The 26,463-nt window shown below is 46.6% G+C and overlaps 2 protein-coding genes across 20 annotated transcripts; both read right to left on the bottom strand.

The window, feature by feature from the left end:
• Nucleotides 1–4,685: 4,685 nt before the first annotated feature.
• Nucleotides 4,686–21,966, bottom strand: abi2a (abl-interactor 2a). 18 transcript variants are annotated; one of them, XM_062456789.1, is made up of 12 exons: nt 21,318–21,966; nt 14,523–14,690; nt 14,212–14,388; nt 13,955–13,972; nt 13,643–13,743; nt 12,254–12,403; nt 10,144–10,265; nt 9,387–9,647; nt 8,661–8,849; nt 8,209–8,295; nt 7,588–7,758; nt 4,686–6,545 (listed from the first exon to the last, which is right to left on the bottom strand). In XM_062456789.1, exons 1-12 carry the CDS (start codon nt 21,432–21,434, stop codon nt 6,370–6,372), a joined length of 1,737 nt encoding a protein of 578 aa, XP_062312773.1. In that variant the 5' UTR covers nt 21,435–21,966; the 3' UTR covers nt 4,686–6,369. The 18 variants fall into 18 exon arrangements, with proteins under 18 accessions (XP_062312773.1, XP_062312772.1, XP_062312777.1 ...); XM_062456788.1 differs by having other exon boundaries at nt 10,144–10,268; nt 21,318–21,965; XM_062456793.1 differs by lacking the exon at nt 12,254–12,403.
• A 545-nt stretch (nt 21,967–22,511) lies between these two features.
• tmem237a (transmembrane protein 237a) lies at nt 22,512–25,967 on the bottom strand. 2 transcript variants are annotated; one of them, XM_062456787.1, is made up of 11 exons: nt 25,811–25,967; nt 25,432–25,503; nt 25,046–25,180; nt 24,770–24,860; nt 24,491–24,645; nt 24,176–24,305; nt 23,860–24,051; nt 23,668–23,741; nt 23,160–23,247; nt 22,832–22,953; nt 22,512–22,705 (listed from the first exon to the last, which is right to left on the bottom strand). In XM_062456787.1, the coding sequence occupies exons 1-11, from the start codon at nt 25,842–25,844 to the stop codon at nt 22,638–22,640; spliced, it is 1,161 nt and encodes a 386-aa protein (XP_062312771.1). In that variant the 5' UTR covers nt 25,845–25,967; the 3' UTR covers nt 22,512–22,637. The 2 variants fall into 2 exon arrangements, with proteins under 2 accessions (XP_062312771.1, XP_062312770.1); XM_062456786.1 differs by having other exon boundaries at nt 25,808–25,966.
• Nucleotides 25,968–26,463: the final 496 nt, after the last annotated feature.

Below are 26,463 nucleotides of genomic sequence, written 5' to 3'. Positions count from 1 at the left end.
ACCTCTGAGAAAGTCTGCATCCTCATCGAACGATGACACAGATTCTGGTAAGTGTTTGAAAGAGTCCTTGGACTGAACTAGTTGCTGGTTGACTAACCAAGTTCAGGATACAGTGCTAAGTCCATGCCTTCTTCTGTTAAAACGATCAGAAAGTTCCCTATCAGTTGATGGCTGTGTTACACACCATCTGGTGAAGGGACCCAGAGACAAGACCAACACACAGAAGTCGAACAAACACAAACCAAAGACATTGAAACATGTCTTTAGATGGTGGAGGAAGAGCCCGGAAAAGACACCCCCCACTGTAAGAGACATAGACTCTACAGTTGAGCAACAAAACCTACTACATCATCTCCTATTACTGGTTATAGTTTATACCTATTTTACTTCTATGATGCTTCTAATCCTCCTCTGCTGTCCTCTTCCTCCTCAGGTCATGGAGGATGATGAGGAGCTGCTGCTCCCTCTGTCTGGACCTCTGGTCCTGTACATGCCTGTGTGGCGTCCTGTAAGTTTGTCTTGGGGTTAAGGATTTGAGAGGGTGCATCAACGTATCACTAAGAACATGGGCAATTAACATTAGCTGGTAATGTAATCGTAACACACTGACAAATGTACACTGTACAAATAAAGAATTTCCAAAGAAGTCCTAACATTCTAAAATGTTCCTCTCTGCCATGAAGGCTCCTTCGTCCAGGCCTGTTCTCCAGCTAACACATGCTGGAAAACTGCTTCTGAGTGGGTTAGCATCTCTGGACACTGGTGACTATTCACTCTCCCTCCACCTTCCATGTTCTTGGTCCAAATTCTGCTGTCTTCAGATTAAGAAACCACTGATTTAGACATACTGTGTTAGTCACCCTTGGACAAAGATGGTGAAGTTAACATCTCCAGTTGTTCATTGTCACAGACGTTCTTCATGGCCCCAGTTTGGCTCAAGGGCAGTCTCAAGGCTTACCTCACCCTGGTGGGGAAGATGATATTGGAGGACCGGACTCTACTCAGAGGACAGGTAACATCATTCAGAACAAATTCAGAGTAAACATTATGGAAGTCCCACACTGCTTACACCATTTACATGTATCTGTAAGCCAAAACAATGCAATGAAAAACATGTGTTTAAGAATGTATAAAAAAATATATATATATATAGCCTATATATAAATATATAGCCTATATATAAATAGGCATATATAACTCCTTCTTTTTCTCCAATCCTCCGCTACTGTACTCTTGCTCATCAGGTCATGGAGGATGATGAGGAGCTGCTGCTCCCTCTGTCTGGACCTCTGGTCCTGTACATGCCTGTGTGGCGTCCTGTAAGTCTGTGTTGGGGTTAAGGGTTTGAGAGGGTGCATCAACGTATGAACAGGGGCTAATAAAAATTGCTAGTAAATGCTTTGGAAACACTGACAATGTCTACTGTACAAATAAAGATTTGACATAAAAGTCCTGAGATTCTCTCGTTTTCCTCTCTGCCATGAAGGCTCCTTCATCTACGCCCGTTCTGCAGCTAACACATGCTGGAAAACTGCTTCTGGGTGACTTCACATCTCTGGACACTCTGGGTAACTATTCACTGCACCTTCCATGGTCTTCATCCACTATCTACTGTTTGGAGGAAAATACACTGGGTTAAACCTACAAGTCAACCTCAATGAAGATGATGTACTTGATTCTGTCTCCATATCTTCCCTGCCAGACTTTCTTTATGGCCCATGTATGGCTGAAGCATCCCAAAGTGTACCTTACCCCGGCTGGGGAAATGGCCTTTGAGGACCCAGCCCTTTCCAGAGGACAGGTAACCTTACATCATCAGTAAACAGAATGGGAACCCCACACTGTTTGCATCTGTACTTCGTTGTCTGCCATGGGCAATACAATGAAAGACAAAAACAATTGTTCAGAGTGAACAGTTTGAACATGTTAAATTCCAGAAAGTTAGGGTGACTGTTTGGTTCTTGTTGTGCAGCCTTTCTTGCTACCCAAGCATGAAGCCAAAAAGGAGTCATCCCTGAGTGAGGAGGAACCTGAGTGGTTATACAAGGAGGGAGTCTTTGAGAAGGACCTACCCCTGGTCAATTTGTGGAATGCCTACGATTTTCATTGTACCAGGCGCTCTGCTGGGCGACTGCAGGTAACTCAGACATCTCTGTCTTGAGGACTTCTCTGACTCTGTATCAAACACTATACACACACACACTCACCCTACAGTAGTGGTGGTGTGGAAACACACTTGTAATGAGTCAGCCCTGTCAGTAAGTTACAAGCTCTAATGTCAACCTTGGAACAAACAATGTCCTCTAGGTCTATTGGTGTGTTTGGCCTAGCAATTAAGAGGCTGAAGTTCAGTCCCCAACATTTTGCATTTATACCAAGGAACCTTTCTCTTGACAGACCCTGGAGGAGGTCTGCCAGCTCATCCAGATTGTGATGGACAACCGGACCCAGCTTTGGTGGAGAAAACATATCCACATTGACCTCCTGAACCCCGAGGTGAGAGAATACTGAGGATAGAACAGGCCAATCACCAGAGGTCTGGTTGATCCCACTGTTCCTGGATGAAACTGAATGTATTCCTGTGTATCTTTCTCAGGGCTCGGTGGCTGTTTCCACTATTGAACTGGAGGTCACAGGGGTGCAGGTCAGTCAAGCACCTAATGTTCACAAGCCGACAAACGCAACTTCAGGGTTTTCAGCTTTACACTCAGACTGTGTGTCAGTTAGTTATGAATGATGAGTTCTGTTTTGTCCTCCCTAGCTTCTTGGTGGTAGACAGACGAGCCACGTCATGTCCCACTATATAAATACAAGGAAGGAGTTCTTGTACTTTGAGGATGGCCAGGTGCACCACACTTTCCTTGATGAAACATTACATTTAGTTGACAGTCATCACTGTAGCATGGTCTACCAAACATCTAAAGATGTTCTGTTTTTTCTAATCACAGGAGGTGGACGTGATGACCACGTTTGAGGGTTTTGTGGAGGCAGGGGGTGAGACTCAGACAACAAATTGGTCATGCTCCAACACAGAGTCCACCTTCCCAGACCCTCCTCCTTGTTCTCCTCACGCCTCTCCTACTTCACCCCCTTTTGAGGAGGTAAATATCTCCACACTTCCATCTCCTTATACCTCTGCCAATGATCTCACTCGCCAGTGAGTGAAAAGCGCCTTGAGATTGAGACCAATGTTGCTTTTGTGTTGTAGGATTTTGAGGAGGAGGATGTGGAGGAACCTAAAGTCCAAGTCCCCCTGATGCAGTAAGTACTGTAGGAACACCAGTTGAAAATAGCACTGCTACTCTGCTGTGTACATAATTAAACAAAAGGTTACTTCAGCACACCTCACTATATCAAATGTTCTTGATACAGGAGCTATTTTGCCTATAAGGGGATAAATGACTTTGAGGGTAAACTGGCTGCCCTTCGTGAGGCCTTTGAGGTAAAGAGAAGCAGTATTTGTCATGAGTCGTTGCATTTTACTTTGTGTACATACAGTGTACCGATGATTTTCCTATATTTTCCCAGGATTCGACCAATACCAACCAGTCCCTGAACTTCATCAGCCATGCTGGGCGGATGGTTCTGAGTGGACTGGCTGAGCTCAATGACCAGGTAACTACAGAAATCACAATACTGAGAGGGAAAGAGACAGGGTAATGAGTGTTACAGCATTTTGTAGTCAATAGGATGTTTGAGGCTTGAGTTTTATGACGTTTCTGTTTTGAGGATGTGAGGGAGTTCCAGCAGGCCTATGATCGCCTGGTCTCCTTTGTAAACGAGCCAGGAAACCGACAGGCAATAGAGGAGGAAATTGACAAAGCAGGAGTAGGTGTAGCAAGACATCAGATCAGATAGTGATGCCATAGAAATGAATTAGGTTCTTATGTAAGGTTATGATATCCTTGTCATCTGGTGTTACTTTGTTCTTTAAAATATGTACTTATTTGATTTTAGATCACCCAGATCAATTTCCTGGATTTGTTTTTCGAATTGGTCCTGCTAGGCCTTTTGGAGGGCAAGGCTGTCCATGCTGCCCCGGCAAGTGACACAAACCTAAAAGTGTAAACTTATTGGCTGGTCTAACCCACAATGCTGTAGTCCTATCTGTATGTTCACTCTGTCTCATCTCTCATGTCTCTCTACTACCCCAGCGGCCCAATGGATTCCTCCAGCTCCTGTTTGGGGTCATTTTGTCCATCCAACCACCAGGACAGAGCTGGAGCCAGAGCGCCGAACATTTTCTGTTGAGAATCAAGGTGCAGTCCCTATCTTCCCCATTCACGCGCTCTACCTGGATAGAGTTAACTGTTCGTGTCCTTGTAGAATTATAATACTAAATGTTGTTGTCTCAATGTGTTGTCTCAGGGCCAGATGCAGTCATGGATGGACGCCATCTTTGATTTTGAGGACCATTTATATGGCTGCTCCCAGAATCTCTCTGGGGAAGTTCTGGGGAACCTGGAGATTCAGGTCGAGTTCCTTTTGTCCTCCTTGGACTAACGGACCTCTACAACTCCAACTCGACATTTTAGTCATACAGGACTGACACCATTGATCGTAGTCTGCTATAATAAAACAGCATATCCAGCACGTGTTCAATGCCTTCTTGTGGATACTAGTTATCAAAGATGATAAGAACTCAGAAATGATCAGATCACAGAAACGTACAGGTTTTTAAAATATCAAGTATCAATAGTTCCCATTTTATTGTTTTTCATATCATTTTGACAGACACAGTATGTTCTGGAAATCCCCTGTCAAAGCATGTGTCACCCAAACTCAAACACAAAAACAGAACCTGGTTGTATGGATGCCGTCTTTGAGGAGCCCAGTAGACCTGTGTAGGTTTCATCATCAGATCCTTCAGAGTTGTCAAGCTGCTCTTTTTCGGGGTTGATTAAAGTTTTCCCAAAATATAACACTGTCATAGCAATACAGTCCTTCAAATATACACGTATTCGGATTAACACAAATATAGTTTTCAGTTAGTGTTTTCTTGGTTTCTCATCTCACATTCACTTCACTCTAAAAACAGTGTGCTTTTGTTACTCAATAGCTTACAAAAGTAAGTTTCTGATGACATCACATTCTACCAGGTATTATTGCCAAAACAAAACTGAGTTCAGTTTTATTGCTGTAGTGACCTAATGTCAAACAATTCTTGCAATATGGCATTAAGACAAACAACTTCCCAGTCAAATCTGTAATGCAAGTGAGTTCTATTCATGTTATATATTTGAATGCTTCTTAAAAAAGGATCAAATACTGCTTTGTAGGTCCCCATTCCCTTTAGTGAGGGAACCACAAGTGAAACCATGGACTGAACCAAGGTATGGTTGGTCAGTTTTGTAAATCACACACACATACAATCACACCCACACACGTATACAACATCGCAATATGGCACAAAATATCCAACACCATCTGAGAGTTTGACTGAAACTATGTATTAAAGGATATAACAACCGATAACCACTTATAAAAACATTATCTTCTAGATGGCAAAACGTTTAGTAAAGCAAGTTGGTGAAATCAAAGCAACAAAAAAGAAAGAAACCGGTAGGTCTATTTTAGCAAGCATGCAGTCAAAGAAGCACATACATACAGTACACAACATCTTCATAGTCCACTAGGCAATCTGGTTAGGTCCACTAGTACAGAATATTCAGAGCCAGCGAGAAAAGAAAAAGATACATACCAAAAAATGTACAAAAAGAAATGGTTAAGAGTCGTATAACCTGAACAGTTCAATACTTTTGGGCTGAACTGCTGCCGGTTGGTAGACAGCGGGAAGGCTACTGCAGACACCGTGCCGTAGTGTGTTGGTAATCGTAGTGTCTGTCCTAAAGAACGAGAAACCAACAGCACAGGGCTCTGAGGAGCCCTCCCCTCCCCACATGACTTCAGGCCACAATCAAAGAAAAGAACAGTTGAAGGTGTGACCAGAGAGACCAGCTTTTCTCAGGACAGGAGGACCATCGGCACGAGCCGTCAGCAGCACGCTCACAACACAGGAAATACAGCGCTACAACCGGGTCCGTCATCTGCTCTCACACAAATGATTGTTATTGTCGTTTTTTGGACACGTTTTTTGACTTTTAATAGTGTAGTTCTGTACCATGTCTCCTTCAGTGGCGACAGGAAACCACAGCAACAGGGTCTTGTCTCTTCTTCTCCTCTTGTTGTCCCCCACCAATTCAAGAGTCCTTCTGCAGCGTTCTTCCTCTTCCATCCCCTCATCTCTCTGAACACCCTTCCCCCCTCCCCCATGCATGTACACGATTCACATCAATCCCACTGACGCCAAGTCCGTCCACCACGCCACAAGGCTGTGGGAGGGGCCTGGGGGGAGACAGGGGCGGGGCTTCACTCTGCGTAGTGCATGATGGACTCGACGTAGTTGCCAGGGAACAGGCCGGTGGTGTTGTTCATCGTGCCCTCGTACCAGCCGTCGTCGTTCTTCTTGATCACGTAGATGATGGCGCCCTCCTGGAAGGACAGCTCGTCCTCCTTGTCCCGGGCGTAGTCGTAGATGGCCACCACTAGAGGGGGCGCAGGTGCTCATTACTGTCATACGTGGCTAATCTGTGTGTAGGCAGAGATTATCGCCGCAAGGAGAGGCACATAACCACAGATCTGAGAGTGCTTTATCTGAGGCAAAAAGACCGTGGAGGAATAGGAGATCAAATAAAGAGATTGAGGCCGACATTGATCTGACAGCAGATATCTTGACTCGCTACAAGAATCCCTTCACACTCTGAACGGGAATGAGAGAAATGGACAATGGTAGAGCTAAGACATAGAGAGGGACTGGGGGTGTGTGTGTGTGTATCTTTCTCCAGGTAGGTGTGTATGCGTGTACCTTTCACCAGGTAGGTGTGTGTGTGTGTGTACCTTTCTCCAGGTAGGTGTGTGTGTGTGTACCTTTCTCCAGGTAGGTGTGTGTGTGTGTGTACCTTTCTCCAGGTAGGTGTGTGTGTGTGTGTGTGTGTGTGTGTGTGTGTGTATGTATCTTTCTCCAGGTAGGTGTGTAGGTGTGTACCTTTCTCCAGGTAGGTGTGTGTGTGTGTACCTTTCTCCAGGTAGGTGTGTGTGTGTGTGTACCTTTCTCCAGGTAGGTGTGTGTGTGTGTACCTTTCTCCAGGTAGGTGTGTGTGTGTGTACCTTTCTCCAGGTAGGTGTGTGTGTGTGTGTACCTTTCTCCAGGTAGGTGTGTGTGTGTGTACCTTTCTCCAGGTAGGTGTGTGTGTGTGTGTACCTTTCTCCAGGTAGGTGTGTGTGTGTGTACCTTTCTCCAGGTAGGTGTGTGTGTGTGTGTACCTTTCTCCAGGTAGGTGTGTGTGTGTGTACCTTTCTCCAGGTAGGTGTGTGTGTGTGTGTACCTTTCTCCAGGTAGGTGTGTGTGTGTGTGTACCTTTCTCCAGGTAGGTGTGTGTGTGTGTACCTTTCTCCAGGTAGGTGCGTGTGTGTGTGTACCTTTCTCCAGGTAGGTGTGTGTGTGTGTGTGTGTGTGTGTACCTTTCTCCAGGTAGGTGCGTGTGTGTGTGTACCTTTCTCCAGGTAGGTGTGTGTGTGTGTGTGTACCTTTCTCCAGGTAGGTGCGTGGGGCCCAGGGGGGGTCCTCCTCAGCGTAGGGGTCGCTGTACTCCACCACGGCTGACTCCTCCTCCTCGTAGCCCTCTGGAGGGGGCAGAGGCTCCACCTCCTCAAACACCGGCTCCTCGGCTGGGGGGGGCGGGGGGGGCACGTCGGAGACTGGGGGAGGAGGGGGACATTAGAACGCACGCACACACACACACACACACACACACACACACACACACACACACACACCGGAAGACATACACACCCATCTAAAAACGAACACTAGAAAAGGAACGTGCTTTGTCTCCCGTGGATGGCAGGGACATGCAGTATTCAAGTCCCCATGCTGGGAACTCCAAAAGACACCATCACATGCACACATGGACTCTCTCCCACCCACCCACACACACACACACACACACACACACACACTCACACTCTCTTCAATGAGTCGTGTTTGGGAGAGAAAAAAAACGACTCCTCGTGCCATATCACATCAGCAGTGGTGTTAAGACAGCACACCTCACTCATCACTGGGGGAGGACCAGAAGGTGAGAGGTTGTCTGTGCATGGCGGCAGAGGGGCGGGCTGTTAGCTATGGGAAGGCTGAAAGCCACTTACTGGTCTCCTGAACCCGAGCCACGAAGCCCATCAGAGGGAGCTGGGGGGTGATCTGCAGGATGGAGGGGGGAGGGGGAGCCACCGAGCCTGGGCCACATAAGCAGGGGTGGAGCAGAGAGAGAGGGTGGAACAGGGACCAAGGAGAAGGAAGTAGAAAAAAGGAAGACAGACAGATGAATCGTTTTGTGGAAGGAGAAGGAAATGGAGGTGAGGTGAGGTCAAGAAGAGGAGACGGTTAGTGTGCAGGCAGACTGATGCCGAGGATGGAGAAGTAAGTCTATATCACCCAGCACATCTACATGTCTGCAGAGATCCTAGTGGTGAGGAGGAACAGAGAAGGTCCGGGGGCCTATCCCCCACAAGAGAGGGCTGGGCGGCCTAGCTGTAGGCGCGGCATGTGAATGACTCATGGGACTTGTAGTCTTGCAGTGTCATAATGGTGGGAGAGTTACCTGGGCTCTGGTTGTAGTAAGGCCCTCCGTTGGGCTGGCTGGGGCTCTGGACCTGGCTCTGGCTCTGAGGGAGGATGGGCTGGCCTGTCACTGAGGGGGGCCGACGATAGGGCAGAGACCCCCCCACTGGGGGAGAGGTCTGTCTGGGGACAGGTCGGTTCATACTGTAGAACTGGGGAACCATGCCACCTAGAGGACAAAGAGGGAATCAACCATCTTGGAAACACATAACAGCAGTTAAACAGTACCTGTTCTCAATTGATGCAGTTCTCTTTTCTTAATATTTTTTTAAGAGGTACCATATCTGGAATATGCACACTGTAAACTTGATACATTTATACAATCTGGCAAAAAACTGTATTTAATCCTCCCCAACGGCCCTTAGTTTCTTCCTCTTGCATTCTGGGATTTGTAGGCACCTGTTTCAACTTATCTAAATGAGCTTGGGTGAAATACAAGAGTGCTTCAAAGCACCAGGAACATGCAAGATGAAATGAGCCTGATGAGGTGTGAAGGCAGGAGTGTGGACTTGGGCTGTCAGTGGGAGGGTGTAACCCATGGAAACAGAATGAGGGGGCTCACGCTCACAATGCTGCAGACAGAAATGCTAATGGCTGACTCTCCTTCTGGAACGTTGCATTCTTCCAGGCGGGTGATGGGAGTGGGCGAGGACGAGGTGGGGCGGGTGATGCTGGGAAGGGGGTGAGGGGGGGGGGGCACACTCACCTGGCACAAGGGTGGTGGTGGAGGTTGCAGCAGTGGCCGCACAGAGGGGGGGCTGGGAGGAAGGGGGGGCCTCAGACTCAGCCGACTGACCCTCGGATGCAAGGACGGGGTTAGTGGGGGGAGAGGGGTCGGGTGCTGCGGGTGGGGAGTTAGGTTGGGCGGGGGTTGCGGCGGCAGTGCTGGAGGACGAGGAGGAGGAGGAGGAGGGTGGTGCGGAGTTAGGTGGCGTAGCAGAGGTGCCTGTGACCCCGGAAGTAGAGGCTTAAGAAGACGGGAGGCAACAAGGGGAGAGGACAGGGCAGGGGGAGACAGAGGACACCAGCACGTCAGAACGGCACACAGATGTTTGGGTTTGGCTGAGGGGGGGGGGAGGGGGTAGAGGCTGTCTGTGTTGCAGAGGTCAGCAGAGCTGGAGGGAGGGGGGGGAGGGAGGCGGAGTCTGTGAAGCTACTCACTCCACACTAATGACAACTTTTAACCATTTATTAAACCCTGAGGATCTTTAGTCTAAACATGCCTAGTTTATTGAGAAGGCACTGCTATGAAAGCTCAAGTAGACACGTATCCCTGTGTAATAGTTTTTTTATATATAAAATAAATACTAAGATAGATAGATAAAAAAGTAATACTTCTATAACAAATGACCAATATTTCAAAGGGAATTATGTTAATTGGTTAGCATTCCTGTTAGGCGCGTTGGTGCAGCCCAGTGAAGCGTTGTTGCTGGGTGACCAGAGGGACGTCTGGGTGTGTGTACCTGGGAAGGCTCCGGGTGGGGAGGGCGTCGGCACGGCGATGGGCACCCCCACGCTGCCACTCCCGCTGTTCTCTCGACTGCTGCTTCGACTGCTGCTGGGGTGGCTGCCCCCACTGCTTCCACTGCTGACACACACGCACACACGCGCACACACACACACACGCGCACACGCACACACACACACGCACACACACAAACAGTAAGCACTAGCTCCACTGTTGGACCCACACTGACACAAGACACGTGTCACAGAAAACACTAACACACTAGTGAGACACAGACTAGGAGAGACATGGGAACACGTACCAGAGTGAGACGCACAACAACACTACACATCCTGTCTCTCTGCTCTGCTGAGTTAGAAACAAGCCAGCTATGGACACACAGAGACAGAGAGACAGAGACAGAAGGTTCTAGAGCAATGACAACGAAAAGGTATGACTGAGGAGAGGTAGCTCTAGAAGGTTCTGGAGCAATAACATCAGTAAATGATCGAGTGAAGAGATAGCAGACAGACAGCATAGAGCAGCGGAGTGTTCTAGAATAGAGAAAAAAAAGGCAATGACTGGAAGGCAATAGCTGAGGAGGGTTCCAGAACCCCTATGGGTGATTGATTAGGTCAGTAGGTTCTCTGAGAGCTTTCTCATTCCTCACACATTCACACAGACGCTGGAGACAGCTCTTCAAAGTAGAAACCCATTAGGATTCCCATACAGAGAATATAGGAACGCACCGTGCATGTTAACATCAATGGCCCATCTATTGTGACAGAGGTAAGGTAGTAAATCTTGTGAAGATGTGACCCGCGACACGGAATCCCAGGCACTCCAAGTGCCTATCACGCGGTCTCTACAGTACCCACTGGCTGCTTTGTTGATTAAAATCTATGTCATTCATCATACCCAAGAAATGAGAAAGCCCTCTCGAGTGCTGACACACGAGCGAATTCTAAGAGAGTGAAGGATTAAAAAAATCAAATAATAAAAGAGTGAGAGAGCATTTGTTAGTCGATGCGGCGAAGATGGAGGTTACCGCTGAGGAGAAAGAGCATGAGTCTTCAGAAAAGCAAAAGAGAGAGAGAGAGAGCGGCGATGCCAAGCTGAACGAAAAAGCAGGATCAATTAGACAGAAATAAAATACCAAACAGAAAATATAATACAAAATGGGTATTTTGGAAAGAGGGGTGAGGCGAGAAAAGAAAGGATGCGTATTTACTGCTATGAAAGAGGAGCGACTATAAAGGCAGATTAAACAGACTTTCTACTATAAATACTTCATGGGCTTTAATAGATGGGGAACGTCGCTCTTGGACAGAAGCTTTTGCGTTTCACTCTGGCGCACATTGTAGCTTCATCATCAGTCAAACCCAGTCAACCTCCATTTGTGCTTTCTGCGTTTGAAAATGTTCCTGATTCTTCAGAAAATACTTTGTAGTATTCCCAGTTAAAACTTCTGGTCGTCTGTGACTTCCCTCTTCAATTCTGTCATCTAGTTGATCTCTGTTCAGAGATGAGTCACTGCTCATTGCCAGGCAGATGGGGGTGTGTGTGTTCTATGGCACTGCCTGCTTTCCTCTGGCTCAAAGCTCACATGGAACATTCCAGATCTCCAGACCATGTGGATGGTACGAAACATGAGAGCAGACTAATAAGCCAATCAGCACGTTCCTTCTGTCAGATCTCCAAGCTTGTGGCAGGACGACTCCTCCCTTCTGGACAGAGCTGAGGACAGGAGACTCCAACAGACGAGAGGAGGGGGGGGGGCCACGGATCAGTTATATAAAACTCTGCAGTCATTCAGGGCACAGCTTCACAAGAACGAGGGAAGAAAAAGACGAGTCTCGATGACAGCGGTCCCTCTTACTTCTCAAGCCAGAGACCAGGGGGAGGCAAATCAGCAGGGGGGATGGGGGGGGGGGGGGGATGGCGGAAAAAGTGATTCCAGTCTGACAGTGTTGAGCAACACCCCCACTCTTCAGATCTTCCTTGCTTCTTTCAGTTTCCATTCTGTCATGGCCATACGAAGGCCCCCAATGCATCCTGGGTACCTGAATCTGCGATTGGTTTGGTGAGGCGGCGAGGGGGGGTGGGAGCAGGGCGAGTAGCGGTACCTGTACGTGCGAGTCCTCTGGTTAAGGGTGGCCGTGCGTGCGGGGCTGGGTTGCTGGGCGACAGCCATGTTGCGTGTGGGGCTGGGAACGTAGTCGTTAGGGACGACGGGCGGGCGCACTGGCTCCAGCGTCCTGTAGGGGGAGTGTCTCCTGGAAGGGGCAGGAAGGAAGTTTAACACCCAGAGAAGACAGATGAAGAGATGGACATGGCTGGTGTGGAACGGCCTTTTGGACCCGAATGGGGGAAGACACAGCTGATGATGTTGGCTCAAGAGTGATCATTTGCTCGGTAGCTCATCGGTGGACTGTTCTGTTCTCCCTATGAACCGGTGACAACTCATCAACCATACTAACAACAGCTGGATTTGGGGGAGGATGGAAGGTGAAGGATTGTCAACTAAAATAACCACACAATAAAACAGCAGTAATGTCAAATCCTGTTGGTCACCTGTTTGGAAGAGAAAGGGAAAAAAAAACTATTTATGGGATCGTATAAGAAAAGAAGTAGTTATGATGTGAGTGGAGAGCTCATGCCCAGCAGGACAGTTCTGGCCTTGCTCGTCCAGGTGGAGTAAGGCTGTGTGCTCCATGGTCAGAGCCAGGATGCTCCACTGTGTTCCCAGCATGCCTGTGGAAGCAGGGAGCAGGAAGAGAGAGGCAGCCAATGGGGAGGGAGAGGTGGCCAGCTGGCTCCAAACACACTGGACAGGAAGCATCCAGGAACAGTCACCCTGCGAGCCATCTGGCTACTGTGTGTGTGTGCGTGTTATAGTGAGTCCTGTAAACAGTCACATAGAAGAGGTGTGACTAAAATAGAGATAACTGGATGATGATGAAAGTAAATCCTGGTAGCCGGAGAGATCAGATAAAACACTAGTCATTCCGATTCCCCTTGAGGGACGAAAGCACTTTTTAAATTAAGTACCGTTGAATCCCAATGGTTGCTTAGCCTCAATTGAGTTGTCACTGATAAGAGAAAACAGCTCAGATGAAAACTGTCACTTCCCTATCGTAACTGTAACCACTGACACCTTACTACAACTTCTTGCCCCCAGCAGACACACAGAGACAACATAATATCACAGCAAGAGCATCTGGAGACAGAAGTGACCTAGATTAGACAAGCAGAAGCTCTCAGAGATGACGTCATGCTAACCCTGCAAGGAATTCACGTCGAGTCCCAAATACATTCACTTGTCATGTCGTCATGGACATTCACAGAGACATGGCAGCAGCATTACCCTGCAAACAGTTCATCCAAATCAATGAAAACATGTACATGTATCGACAACTGACATACAGACAATAGCACAGCCTAACAAATAGATTAGATCATGTTGTGTGTGCACGTGTGTGCGCGTGTGTGTGTGTGTGTGAGTTCTCACATACCCTAAGGTGCCCTTGCCCGCCATAGGGGGGCTGGGGGGCTTCTGAGTGGGAGGCGTGGTGCGGGGGAGAGCCCCGCCCATCTTCATGTTCTGACTGCTGACCTGCAGGAGAGACGAGGACGTGTCAATCACAACACAACCACAATACACACACACACACACTTATAGCTTAGGGTTATAAATCAGGACACACACGTGACACACATTCTCAGTGACAGGTCGTCTCCACAGCAGTTGCCCATGTATGGAGAGCCACTGTGTGTTTGTCTGTGCATGTTGGATGTTCAAAAAGGGCCCTATGGCGCGTCCTTACCTTGAACCTTAGTAACCACTATATACATGATCGAAAGCAGGAGAAAAAGAGAGGAGAGAGAGAGAGCATTGAGAAGTTAGTGATTTGAGTCATGCCAACCATCACCCATTGGAAGAGCAGAGAAAACAAATAGAAGGGAAAGAAAAAGTTTATAGTGCTCTAAGCATGCCGTACACAACACAGAACCACGATTCATTGTTAAAACACGCTTCAAGAACGAACAGCTAAACGGTGTGCTTCTCCTTTCCTCAGCCTACCTTGACTCCATGGCCGGTGTCGTCCAGAACATTGTAGTCAATAGGCTTGCGTATGTAGCGCACTGGTCTCTCCGGATTGGCTGGCGCAATGATTTTGTGGGTGCGGGCAGTGTTCTTATTGGTCGTCAGGATACCAATCTCCCTTCTCGCCACCTTCTCTTTATGAATATCAACCGTCTGAAAGTGGGAGAAAGAGATTCAGAGAAATAAATGATATGACGGGTGTTGAGCGCATTCAATTGGAACATGAGTGAACCCCATTATGTTAGGTATATGTGTGTGTGTGTGTGTGTTACTCGCCATGCTCCTACCTGCGAGATGTGGTTGATGGAGGACTCCATGCGTCGCAGCTGCGAGGCCTGGATGTCCAGCATCTGGAGCACATTGTTGGCTAGAGTGTTGATCAGGTAGGCCACGCTGGCCAGAGACTGGGTGGTGTAGTTCTTGGTCTCCTCCAGGGCACGCTGCTTGTCTGGACACTGCAGGGAGAGGAGGAGGGGCCAGGGAGATCACCAGAGAGTTCATCCAAGGGCAGCTGCTGGTTCAGTGATGACTGTTCGTGCCTGCCTCCCCTCTCATTGTTACAAAGCAGTGATGGATGAAGTGGTTCCATCGGCCTCGGTGTCTTTTCTATGCTCGGTCACACGTCGTCAGCGCACCACGGCTATCCTAACTGATCTGTTTGTGGGTCTGCAGCTCCACCATGCAGCCTGCAGTACTGTAGAAGCTCTGTGTTTTAAACCTCATTTAACTAACTAAGAGCATAGTCTGGGTTGTCTCTGGATTTAGTGTGACTGGAAACTATCATCGTTCATTATGCGGTTTTGATGAATCCAGCTGTTCTTGTGTCATGAGGTGAATAAGGGGCCAGTCGCCATGCACTAAAACAACATTGTGACGATTACAGAGACATGATTAACTATTCATAGTGAGAGGGACAGATAACACACACACACACAAGCTCAGAGACATGCACACACAGGGCAGAGTGAACGAGGTAGTGAATGGGGCAGGCTGGATGAGTAGGGAGCCTGTTGCCTCCTGGGAGGTGGAATGTTATAGACTCAGCACTTCTACTGAAGCAGCATTGTAGAGCACAGATCACATGACCATACGCACACACACACACGCACGCGCACACTGAAGAGAGGCCGGCTAGGTTCAATCAACTGCTTTGTCCCTGGGCAGGACCGGGGGGACTGACACCACACATACACACAGGCACATACACGCGCGCACACACACACACACACACAGACACACACATACAGACACACACACAGCTAAACATAGCTTCTACATCAGGATGAGGCCAAGCATCAGTGGAAGTGAATGTGTCTGAACTGGGGCAAGCAGGCAGGCATGTAGGTCAGCGTGAATACAACCACCCCCCTACACCCACCACCCCCACCCATCACCAAAGGGGGGAAAAGAGAGGAAAACACAAATACAGTGACAGCAATGTGTGTCTGCTTGCTGCATCAAATCACTACAATCCTGGACTCCCCCCCTCTTCCTTCCTCACAACAGTCCAACAATGACGACATCTGTCCTGCTGATTCAGATGGAGGACGGGAGAACAGACCAGGAGGGAGCTGGGAGGGAAATAGGGATGGATATTCCTAGCTCAGTGGTGGAGTATTTCACTGCAGATCAAGAGGTCTTAAGTTCAAATCTCCCCCTGTACATCACTTTGGATAAAAACATCTGTCAAATGACATCATTCCAAACCGGGCCTTTAAGCACAATAAGAAAGCCTTGCAGAGGGTTTTGAGGGGACAAGGTCTGCTTCTCTCTTCTGCTCCCCCACCCTGCATCACCCCTGCTGTGTGATGATGGGTAGCTTAGCAAGCAGCTTTCTGTCCCCTCAGCCATCTATCAGTGGAATGGGACAGCTGAGATGAGACCCACCCTTGCGACAACCCTCACAGCTGTGGCATGACAAGAGCATCACTCCGGCCAAAAACCCATCAGTTCTCACTGTGGATCAATATGTTCCTGAATAGTCAGCCAATCCTCTGCTGGTTAATGAGAAAAGGGCTATGTCCACAGAATGGAGACTTGAAACTGCAAGGAAGCAGCACGTCCTATAAATACAGCAACAGCTTCATTTGTCCATGTGATTGTGTCTTTTTGGAATTAGGTTAGGCTATAGGCTTAGGTTGCGCTGTAGAAAATTGCTACGAATGGTTATCAACCTGAGACACGGACATGGTCACACAGAGTCTGGGTGGATAAGCAATCTAAGAACAATGATTGGATTCCATGCTGGATTAACACAGGTTACGGTGTTGGGGCTTGGAAAGGGGGGGGGGAGGGGGGGGGGATCTGGCTAGTCAGGAACAGAAAATGATCTTGCTGCCTGATCACCACCTTTTACATCACATTACGTAACACCAAGCTGTAGCTAGGGAGAGGAGAGAAGAGGAAATGAGGATTTGCATTAAATACATTCACAATGTAACATCGGGGGGGGGTGGGGTCCACCGCTTTGTAGTGTGTGAAGGCTGCAGGCGGCGTGGAGGTTTCAAATGGTTCAGGACGACTGTTACAAATACTGACAGCACAATGTTCCAGCACTGTAGCTCCCCTCCCCCTCCTCTCCTCCCTCCCTCTCCGTTTCTCCCTTACTCACACTCCTCCCTTTCGCATCTTCCTTTTTCTCAACTCTCCTGATCCATCCCTCTCTTTTCTCCTTTCCCTACCTCCCCTCCATCCATCCATCCATCCATCCCTCGCCCCCTCGTTCTGTCTGCCTGCCTCTCTGTGCCAGAAGACTGAAGCTCCATTAGTCGTGACCTAGTTGGAGGCCCGTTTTCTTTCGCCCGGGGACAGCGAGGGGCAGGGCATCATGGTGGAGACAACCACACTCAACCATGGATGGACGCCTGGCGGTTTCACTCTGCATTTAGGAGCGGCACAGAACATAAATGTTCTGTGGCTGATTGTGACTGATACAGAACATGCACACGTACACGTACACACACACACACGGCTGGGGCTGAGTGGGCTCCAATCTCAGAGGAAGAGACTGAAGGTTGAACCTTCATTCCTGGTTTAAAACACCCTACAACAGACTAGCTCAACTCTTCCTTGTCTCCCTTCTCTCAGTCTTCTGTCCCTCTTTCCATCTCTCTCCATTTTCTATTTATCCCCTCTTTCCCTCTCTACTCCTCCCCTGATGTGTTCTGTGATTCTTCCTGAGAGCCTGTTCCTGGTTCCGGTCCAGCTGGGTCCATTATAAACCAGTCATCTGGAGCAGACAGGAGTAACAGAACAGTTCTTTATTCTCCTGTCTGCTTGGACCCTGTCGGAGACCAGAGTACGGATGCCAACTGCCAACCTTGCCTTAAAAGGATTGTGTTGTGTGACAGTGTGGCACAGCAGCTGTGTTACATCCAACAACATCTTGGTAATAGACTGGCCTACTCCATAACAGGAGTTTGGACAAAGTATAAAAGGTGGCTCAAACAACTTTCAAACTCATATTCGAAGCATGGTTCAATGATGTGAAATCTGCACAAAATTACATGTTTCGAGAAGATAAGTCCTTCTGGCACATGGCTTAAACTCATTAACCACTCAACAAGCAAGACAGGCCATCACTATCTTCCAGGGCCAGCAAATCCCATTACATTGTGACAGCTAGTGATGCATTGGCCCATTATGAACTTCATCTGGCAGGTTTGGAAAATACTCTAATTACAGCATCAATCATCATGTTTACTCTCTGATAATCACTTAGACAATGACAAAAGCATCTCTGCTCCATGTGGACATATTCATAGACTAATTTAGCCTCAATCTTAAGTATTTACATTCTCACAGAAAATAAATAAATAGCAGACCATGCCTACCTCACGCCAGCCCTGTCTCAACATACTGATCAATCATTTAAACATTAAAGATTAAATACATCACCAATTTCTCTGTACTTATTTGTATTACCGGTTCATTAACTGTAGCCTTCCTTCCACATCTATACTGTCCTTAAACAAGACTGCTTTAACTGCAGCTGAATACAAGCTTTTTGCATTAGACAAACATATAGCCTAACATTTCTAGGATGTGGCCTAATTAAGTTGAGGAAATGACCTTTAATGTGAAGCCAAACCTCATCTCATTATCCATAGTTCAACACTGAACCAACAATGGGAAAAGGCTGTTCTAATCTGGGTTACTCATCTTCCATAGTGGTGATGAGAGTTGAAACATTCGTCCTTTAGTAGACACCATGTAGGCAAGGCCTACACTTCATTGTACATTTTCTTGGTTTTCAACCCAAGAAACAGCCCGGCAGGCAGGCAGGGACACTCTCTCCCCTTCAATCCCCAGTAAACTCCATCCTGCCTTCCCAGCATTCAGCTGTTTCCAATCACCTGAAGGAGTCTCTAGTGGGAGGAAGGGAGGAGGAGAGAGAGGACTCTGGGCTAACCATAACCATAACCATCTGTGTTGAGCAGCAACAAGATCTGTGATTTCAGCCGAGCTGGTAATGGGGACTTTGCCACTCCCCTAACTTACCTAATACCTTCTGTCAGTCCCAACTACTATATTCTTTCTCCTTTGCAACACTCATGCTGTTCCATCTCTATTTTGAGATGGAACAGCTCTCCTCTGCTAGCTCGCCCTTCTTTATGTCTCATTACATTTGACTGTCCAACGTGTCATTGTCTACAACTGCATCCTGTTTGAAGTCCCTTTCCAGACCCTGTCCCGCATCTCTCATCCATAATACCTCCCTCCTGTCTTTTTCAGCCTGTCTCTACCCCTCGAGCCAAACCCCGCTGAGTGTTCAGCTGGAAAATGTCAGGGGCAGGGCCCTGTGTGAGCGGGAAGCAGTCATGTGTACGTCGTCTGTGTTTACACATGCTCTAGTAAGACAGGCTTTCTTACACACACACAAAAAAACAGGAGGCAGGAGTAGAAATAAGTAGTGTATAGCTACCATTGGGAAGGTTTTTGCGATACATACATGGTGGTCTTGTGAAAGTACAGTGTGCCACCTTAAACACTGAAAAAAAGAGAGAGCGTGATTGAGAGAGAGTAAGATAGAGAGAGATGTTCTAAGATTAAGGGCATATTTTATTAGAAATTCCAAAGCAAGGCGAAAGAGTTAATATAGCCTATGCTTTGAATGGCAAATAGGCTCTAGTAGTATACTACTGCTAACACAAGTGCTGAAATAAACTAAGATAAACAAACTCCTTGAACTTCATTTTCCAGATAAAAGCTATGTAACAATGTCGTAGTGTGCTAAATCATGTAGTTGTGTTTCAGTTCTAAAAGCCGACAATCTAAATATTTAAGAGAGAGACCGAGGGGGAACTTGAGGCAGGTCTAGGGAGAAGCGTGGAGCTGCAGGCCGTGAGACACAGGGGACCTTGTAAAACCAAAGCAGCAGTCTGCCACTGAAGGAATCACAAATAGCTTTTAGCTATTAGGCTTGAGAACAAGACTGTGCAACTCTAATGAAATCGAGAGCCAAGGGCTATCAATAAAAAGCAAAACAATTGTGGGGTTGAACAAAAGAATGCCTTGAGAACAAAAAATTACAATATAGGCCACCAGGAACAACAACAACGCTTTCTCCCATCAACAACTGGCTTTTAGACATGTTCTCCACAGACTCAGCCCGAAAGCCACCGCAAAATAATAAGCATAATAGATAATACCTACTGCAGAAATCGTTCCTTCTGATCTTTTGTAACCTGACATGGTTCTCTACAGTCCCAACATGCCCTTGAAGTATCCCATATCATCATAATCATTACATCACGGTATTAAACTGTCTCTTTCAGAGATTAACAGCCTGCTGTCTCGCTCAAATCAAAAAGCCATACCTAACTGGCCGTTGTATGCACCAGTTAGAGAAATTCACTTTGATTTAGTTCTTCTTGGCAGAAAAGACATGAACATATTTTGCCAGTTTCCCCACTCCCCCATCTCTATCTGTGGCCATGAAGAGCTGGAAGTAACAGGTGTCTTCATTTTTTTTTTTTTTTTTTGCCTGCCAGACGAGGGCTAGAACAGTTATCCAGCCCAGCTTGTGAGTGGGCAGGAGTTAACAACAGAATGGACTACAGTGACTTGGAATAATTAATCTGGCATACCCTAGCACTCAACAGTGTACCTCACATCACTTATTAAAGCTTTTGGGCTACCAGTGTGCAAGGGACAATATGTTATATAATGCAGCCTATTAAAAAGGTAGGCACTACTAGGCAGCAACAAATCACTAATGACTTCACTGCTCAGCTGTCAGTGTGAAGCGCATGTCAATGTAAAGCCTATAACATACAAGCCAAGACCCACCGATGGTAATGAATCATTCGCACATTACAGTGCCAATTAAGACATACATTTATGGAACATCAATTTGCTGCAAAATATGTAATTTGTGAACGAAATGTAGGCCCACTGTTTGAGTCGCATATGAGATGATGAGAAAACTGGAGATAATGATAACGACGTTCCTCAGCAAATAGCCTGGCATACGCCTTTATTTTAAGAAATAAGTTTGACATTGTGCATATTTCATACGTTTTAGCTAGAGCTAAAATAGCTATTACGTGCAAGATACAACTAGCTAATTATATCAGTTAGCTTTCCTACTACAGCTTGCTACGGTTGCTAGTCTTGACATTATAGAGATCTAAAATAGGATGCAAATTTACGTTGTGTCCTTGGGCAAGGCACTTCACCCTACTTGCCTCGGGGGAATGTCCCTGTACTTACTGTAAGTCGCTCTGGATAAGAGCGTCTGCTAAATGACTAAATGTAAATGTAAAATGCACGCTCCATTCAGAAATATGTTATCAACCTCGCGAGCCACTGCAAATGACCGAGTTCTTTCTCAATAGCTAGTAAACTAACGAGACGAGACAGTAAGTTATTTCATGGTAATAAAAAATACATTTGAAAGGCGTAATATTCCCAACCTATCTACTCCTATTCCAGGCTTGATAAAAGTATGATTGAACGTGGACAGTATCCGCTTGTATTCCTAAACCTAAAACGTGGAAAACCGTTAGCTAATGTTATCTAGCTAGTCCTTGTTTAACTTATTGCTTAGCAACGCACGCGACAGTTTTCGTATACCTTACCTGAACATAATTGCTTTCGCAGTATTCAGCAACCCTTTCGAGATTTGTGAAACTATCCAGTAAAGCTCTTCGACCCGCTGGAATTTCTTCCTCCAAAAGCATTTGTAGCTCCGCCATCTTTACATCTTTTACTACAGTACTATGGTGCACAAGCGAACGCTGCTCCCTTTGCGCAGGAAACTAACTAGAGTGAGGGAGAGCAACTTCCTCCCCTCTTCAAAAACACTACTCTAGTAAATGCAGGACCGGGATTGTTCGCCGCCTTTGTGTTCGCGCTCTTCATATCAATTTCTGTTGAAACAATACTTTTAAGAAATATAAATTTCCATTTGTGATAAAGTATGGAAGAACATAACTCTTGGACCACACCATTTGTCTCTCCCCATGCCAGAATGTTTAGTATAGCCTACAACTTTCCCCACTACTCTTTGAACTAATTTCCAGCTTCAGCTGCTTGAGATCTTTCCTATAAAAAAAAAGCCCACGGTGTTCTGTCAAACAGCTTTTAAAGGCAGAACATCCGACCTTCATAAATAATTTTCAGGATTAAAAACAGAACGACAAACTGGTGGATATTACTCATATTCGATAATTATCATAGGGGAACTGCTGCTCACAACTTTAAAATAAATTGTTACGTGGATAGCCAACTCTGTAGGATCAAATTCTCCAAGGGGTTACAGATGAAGAGCTAAATTATATATTGTGAACGGAGTAACCCTGGGATTCCTCAATGTTTTTGAGACAACACCTCCCCCTGCAGATGGCTTGTAAGAACAACACACAGATTATCACTGGACATGGACAGTTCGCTAACGTTCATCTAACTTTATCAGATGCTATTTGAAAACTGTTGTCTAACTTCGACATCTAACATCAGACACTGCACCAGACTTGTGTTTACTGGTTTTTCCCAGTACAGAAGCCAATTTGGACCCTGTCCTGGTCTGTTGTGGGAAATAAGGGCCCACACAAATCCCCTATGCCCATACTGGCTCCACACATTTTAAAGTAGGCATGCTGTGTTTTTAAAGTGTGGTGATCATACTATGCCCCCAGTGAACCCTTGGCAGCCAACCCAGTTTGTGCTCTGGTACGGCATCAAACTCGAGCACAAGCTGTCACATTAAACACAGATTACATTTCTTCACATGGTTGTATTTATAAAATTACATTGCGGAATATACATGGTCTATGTGATACCAAAAAGCTATGGTATGTATGATACAAAAAATCAAATATTTAAAACAGTGAATAAGACGACAATGTTGCCAACACAAACAGTACATACAGTAGAAACATCAGAAGGAACATAGGGGTTCAGGCTGGAAGGTCCAGTCTCTCGTCATGTCTAGGGTATTCTTCCAATTCCATCGCCATCAGAAATTCTGGTAACAAAGGAAGAGTTGGCAGCTCTTGACACGGTTTATCAATCCCAAACAGTTTAAATCAGCCATGGGAGCAGCTTGAGTGTAATGTGCAGAGTGCCAGTTTGCTGTGTGTCATGTCCTCACCCTCAGTGTAGTCCATGTCAGGCCTGGTGGAGACAAAGACCCATGCCAGGCCCACTAGCAGAGCCACCACAAGGTTGACCACAATCCAGGGCTGCAGGATCTGGTGCTCTGACCCAGGGGGCCTTGGGGACAGGTAAATAATAGGTACAGAATGTAGGCTGTTCCAAGCAGACTTAATGCTTCCCAAACAAACAGCTAGGCAGATAGGTAGACACTGGTAAAATTCCAGAGAACTCATGTTTGTCATTCTTGCGACTGCAGCTTTCATCAACATGCAGAGCTGGAACTGCAATTGTTTTGACACCTGAAACCAGTGTGCGAAGCTTACCATAGAGTCTCATTAGCACTGGGGTAAAGGTTGATCCTGTCACTGGTCATCTGTTGGCTTAGGGACAGGATCAGTGCTATGAAGTACACTGGGAAAGAGGGAAATAAATGGACTGAACACACACACAGACTTCTCTATGACTAACTAGTATGTAAATCCTCCTTTTGAAAAGTGACAGAAAACAGAATTTGGTTGGCTGATCCTCTGTCAAGTTATTCAATGGCTCCTTCTTCATAATCGGCTTAGTTTTTGATAGTAATACCACAGTTTAAGCTTGGCTGGTGAATAATAATGCCTGCCTATAATTTTTTTTTCTCCAATTGATTAGGTTAATGACAACTTATGCCCATGTCAAATGTATGTATGTAAGTTGTATTGTGATTTTCTATAGCGGATATACTTACAAACTGTAAAAAAAAATATATATTTGGGTAGTTTTTTCTACATTAACCCAATAGAATAATTCATATTCAATTTCCATGTCTGCATATATGTAACAGTGACTTACAGAAGGAGGCAAGAGCAGCAGGGTCCATTGTGAGAAAGCCTCTGAGAGCCATGGAGGCCTTTGCCAGGTTCACCCTGGACACAAGACAGGTCAGATGGTTTACTGACAACAGGAATAGTCCCAGAGAGACACAGAAAAGAGATTGGCTGGATTGCACACCCTTGCACTACACCAACCACTGCTGGTAGCTACCTGTCAAAGGCAGAGACAGTGCTGATGGCCAGCAACAGGTAGAGCAGGGACTGGGCGGGGTAAGCCAGGGGGTGATACTGTTGCAGCAGGTTAGGGAGAGTGGTCAGCTGCTCCCCAGCTAACACGTACACCACAATGATGTTCCACACTGCATAGCCTGCCAGAAACCCATGGGAGAACAGCCCAATGACCCTGTGGAGAACACACACGCTGAATGTCAAGAGCTCTTCCTCTCTGACAGACACAGAAAGACAAGCAGAGAAAAGGGAAAACATTAGAATACAATACTCAGACTCAGTGAAGGGTGTCTGCTGACCTGAAGCCACTATGTACCCTCATGGCTACGTCCCTGGTGGTCCACATGGGCCGGACATCCATGTAGTCTATCTGGTCCATGTGCTCAGTGTGCCTGGGAAGGTCCACCCTCTCTGCGGCCTGAAAACGCCCTGGTCGGAGAACGTAACAACTCTGGTTCAAGCATCGTTGGAATTAGAAACTGGCCTTCATCTACACTTACAAGGCTATTAGTCTAATGGAGCTTTAAAGTAACACAATGTCATCCTCCCTACATTGTCCGTATGTGGATACGACTGAGTCTGAGTGTTGGATTTAGGAGGGAGGAGACACGTACTGTTCCTCTCCACAAACACCTTGCCGACAGGCTGGCTATGGCCCAGAGGGGCGGAGAACAGGGAATGCTGGGGGATAGGGGATTGATCAGTGATGATGTCATCATCCTCCACTCCCAGGTCGTTGGTGTAGTGCATCTCCGCTAACTTGGGCTTCCTGTTGTGATAAAGAGACAATTTATGACGTTTTTGAAGACATGATCGTCCCTCCCATCTCCGTGCCACATAATGCAATAAGTCACAAGCTGGAACAGTACATGGCAGTGCCCTATGTCTCTCACTTTTTCCTCTTGCTCTTCTTCGTCACTTCTTCGTCTGTGTGTGCCTCCACCACATCTCCGTTCGTCATGTCAGGTTGCTCCCCCTCCAGGTCTGAAGGAGTTAACACAGTACATTTGAGTATTCCCAATTTTTTGTTTACTGTACCAGTCACTAAATCTGTATAATGAACATTCCAGGTTCTCCTTAAAACATTCACACCAGGTGATGTATTTGCTGTATAACTGTATGGGATAACTTGAGGTTTCCATCTAGAGAAACACAGCTAGGCATCATACCTGGAGTCTGGGCCTTCTTTTTCTTCTTCCTCTTCTGTGGTGGGACGTCCTGCGGCTCTGGGGTGAGGGGATCTCTGATCTCAGACTGCCTGCGGTTGGCAAGGCCCTCCATCTCTATACCGTGCTCCATGCCCACTGGGATGGAGGGCAACAGCAGTAAAAACAATGTGTGTCTCACGGCATACAGGGTCATACACCCAGATTACAGGTTTCCTTTCGTGCTTGTGGTGAGATTCCTAAAAAGGCTTTGTGGTGGCAAGATCATTGTAAGCCCATTACAAGTGATGGGCAGGGGAAGATCTTACTGTTCCAAAGCTCTACAAAAACTCATGACTCTGATGTTCCACCATGCAGCCTGACACCAGACAAAGCATACAGTCACCCACCTTCTGGCTCCTCCACATCATTCGCCTCCTTCTTTGACTTCCTCTTCTTGGTTTTGGCGAGTGGCATTTTGTCTGGAGAGGAGAGGCCAGGGCTATTTAATGAAATTAATGAAACTGAAAAGGATTTAGCGGTTGGTCTGATTGTAACATCTCCGGCTTGAGATAATTAGATCAGGTCTTTGACGGCTGAGGTAAAGTTACAGGGCTTCAGCCGATTATGATAAAACTATGATATGATAAAAGTAATATTTCCGAATTATAAATGGCATTTCATTTCTGACACCATCCCATAGTTCAGACCATCTACAGCACACAACAAACGTACTACAGTACGTGACAGAGACATACATCTGAGATACATTATAGATTTGCTCACCACCTTTACTGTCCTTACTGTGTCCCACCACGACCATGGAGAGAAGAAACAACCATGTCAGAGAAAAGCATCAGGAGAAAGTCTGTCAACAGTCCATCAATCCCAGGGGAGAGCTTCCACCTGGCTTCTCTTGCAGCCTGCTATGACCCATTAGTCCATCCTGAGAGAAGGCTCCTGAGAAACAGCTTACAATTGATTGGAAGATGAGCAGCTTGGTTGTGACGGGGCCTTGTGATTGGCTGGCAGTGGCAGGGGAGTAAAGACGGCTCCTCAGCAGGTTTAAATCAGCCCTATGCCAGATATAGCTCTGCCTGCGCCACAGGTGGGCTGCTCTGCGTTGCACTCTGATATGGCCTGAGTGGATTACAAGGCAAATCAGGTCTGTGATACAAACCTCATTATTATTCCCACTTCCCCACCTCACACCAGAGAGAGGCTCTTATCTTTTTCAGTGTATTTCCATGCTAGAAATGTCCTTTTTTCTGGTGAATGCGTTTTGAAGTCTTTGCAAAGTTACAGAGCACTGATTGAAAATGTCTCTGTTGTCTTCCCTAGTGAATGAATCTTAACAGATGACGCCACCTATCTACTTGCAATCTTTAGGTCTAAGAGACTTAATCCAATTACACCCCCTCCAAGGTGACAGGTAGGTATGG

The sequence above is a fragment of the Osmerus eperlanus genome, chromosome 3, assembly GCF_963692335.1.
Source record: "Osmerus eperlanus chromosome 3, fOsmEpe2.1, whole genome shotgun sequence".
NCBI lineage: Eukaryota > Metazoa > Chordata > Actinopteri > Osmeriformes > Osmeridae > Osmerus > Osmerus eperlanus.
The sequence above is the reverse complement of the archived record's forward strand: the minus strand, read 5'-3'. Positions and strand labels throughout refer to the sequence as shown.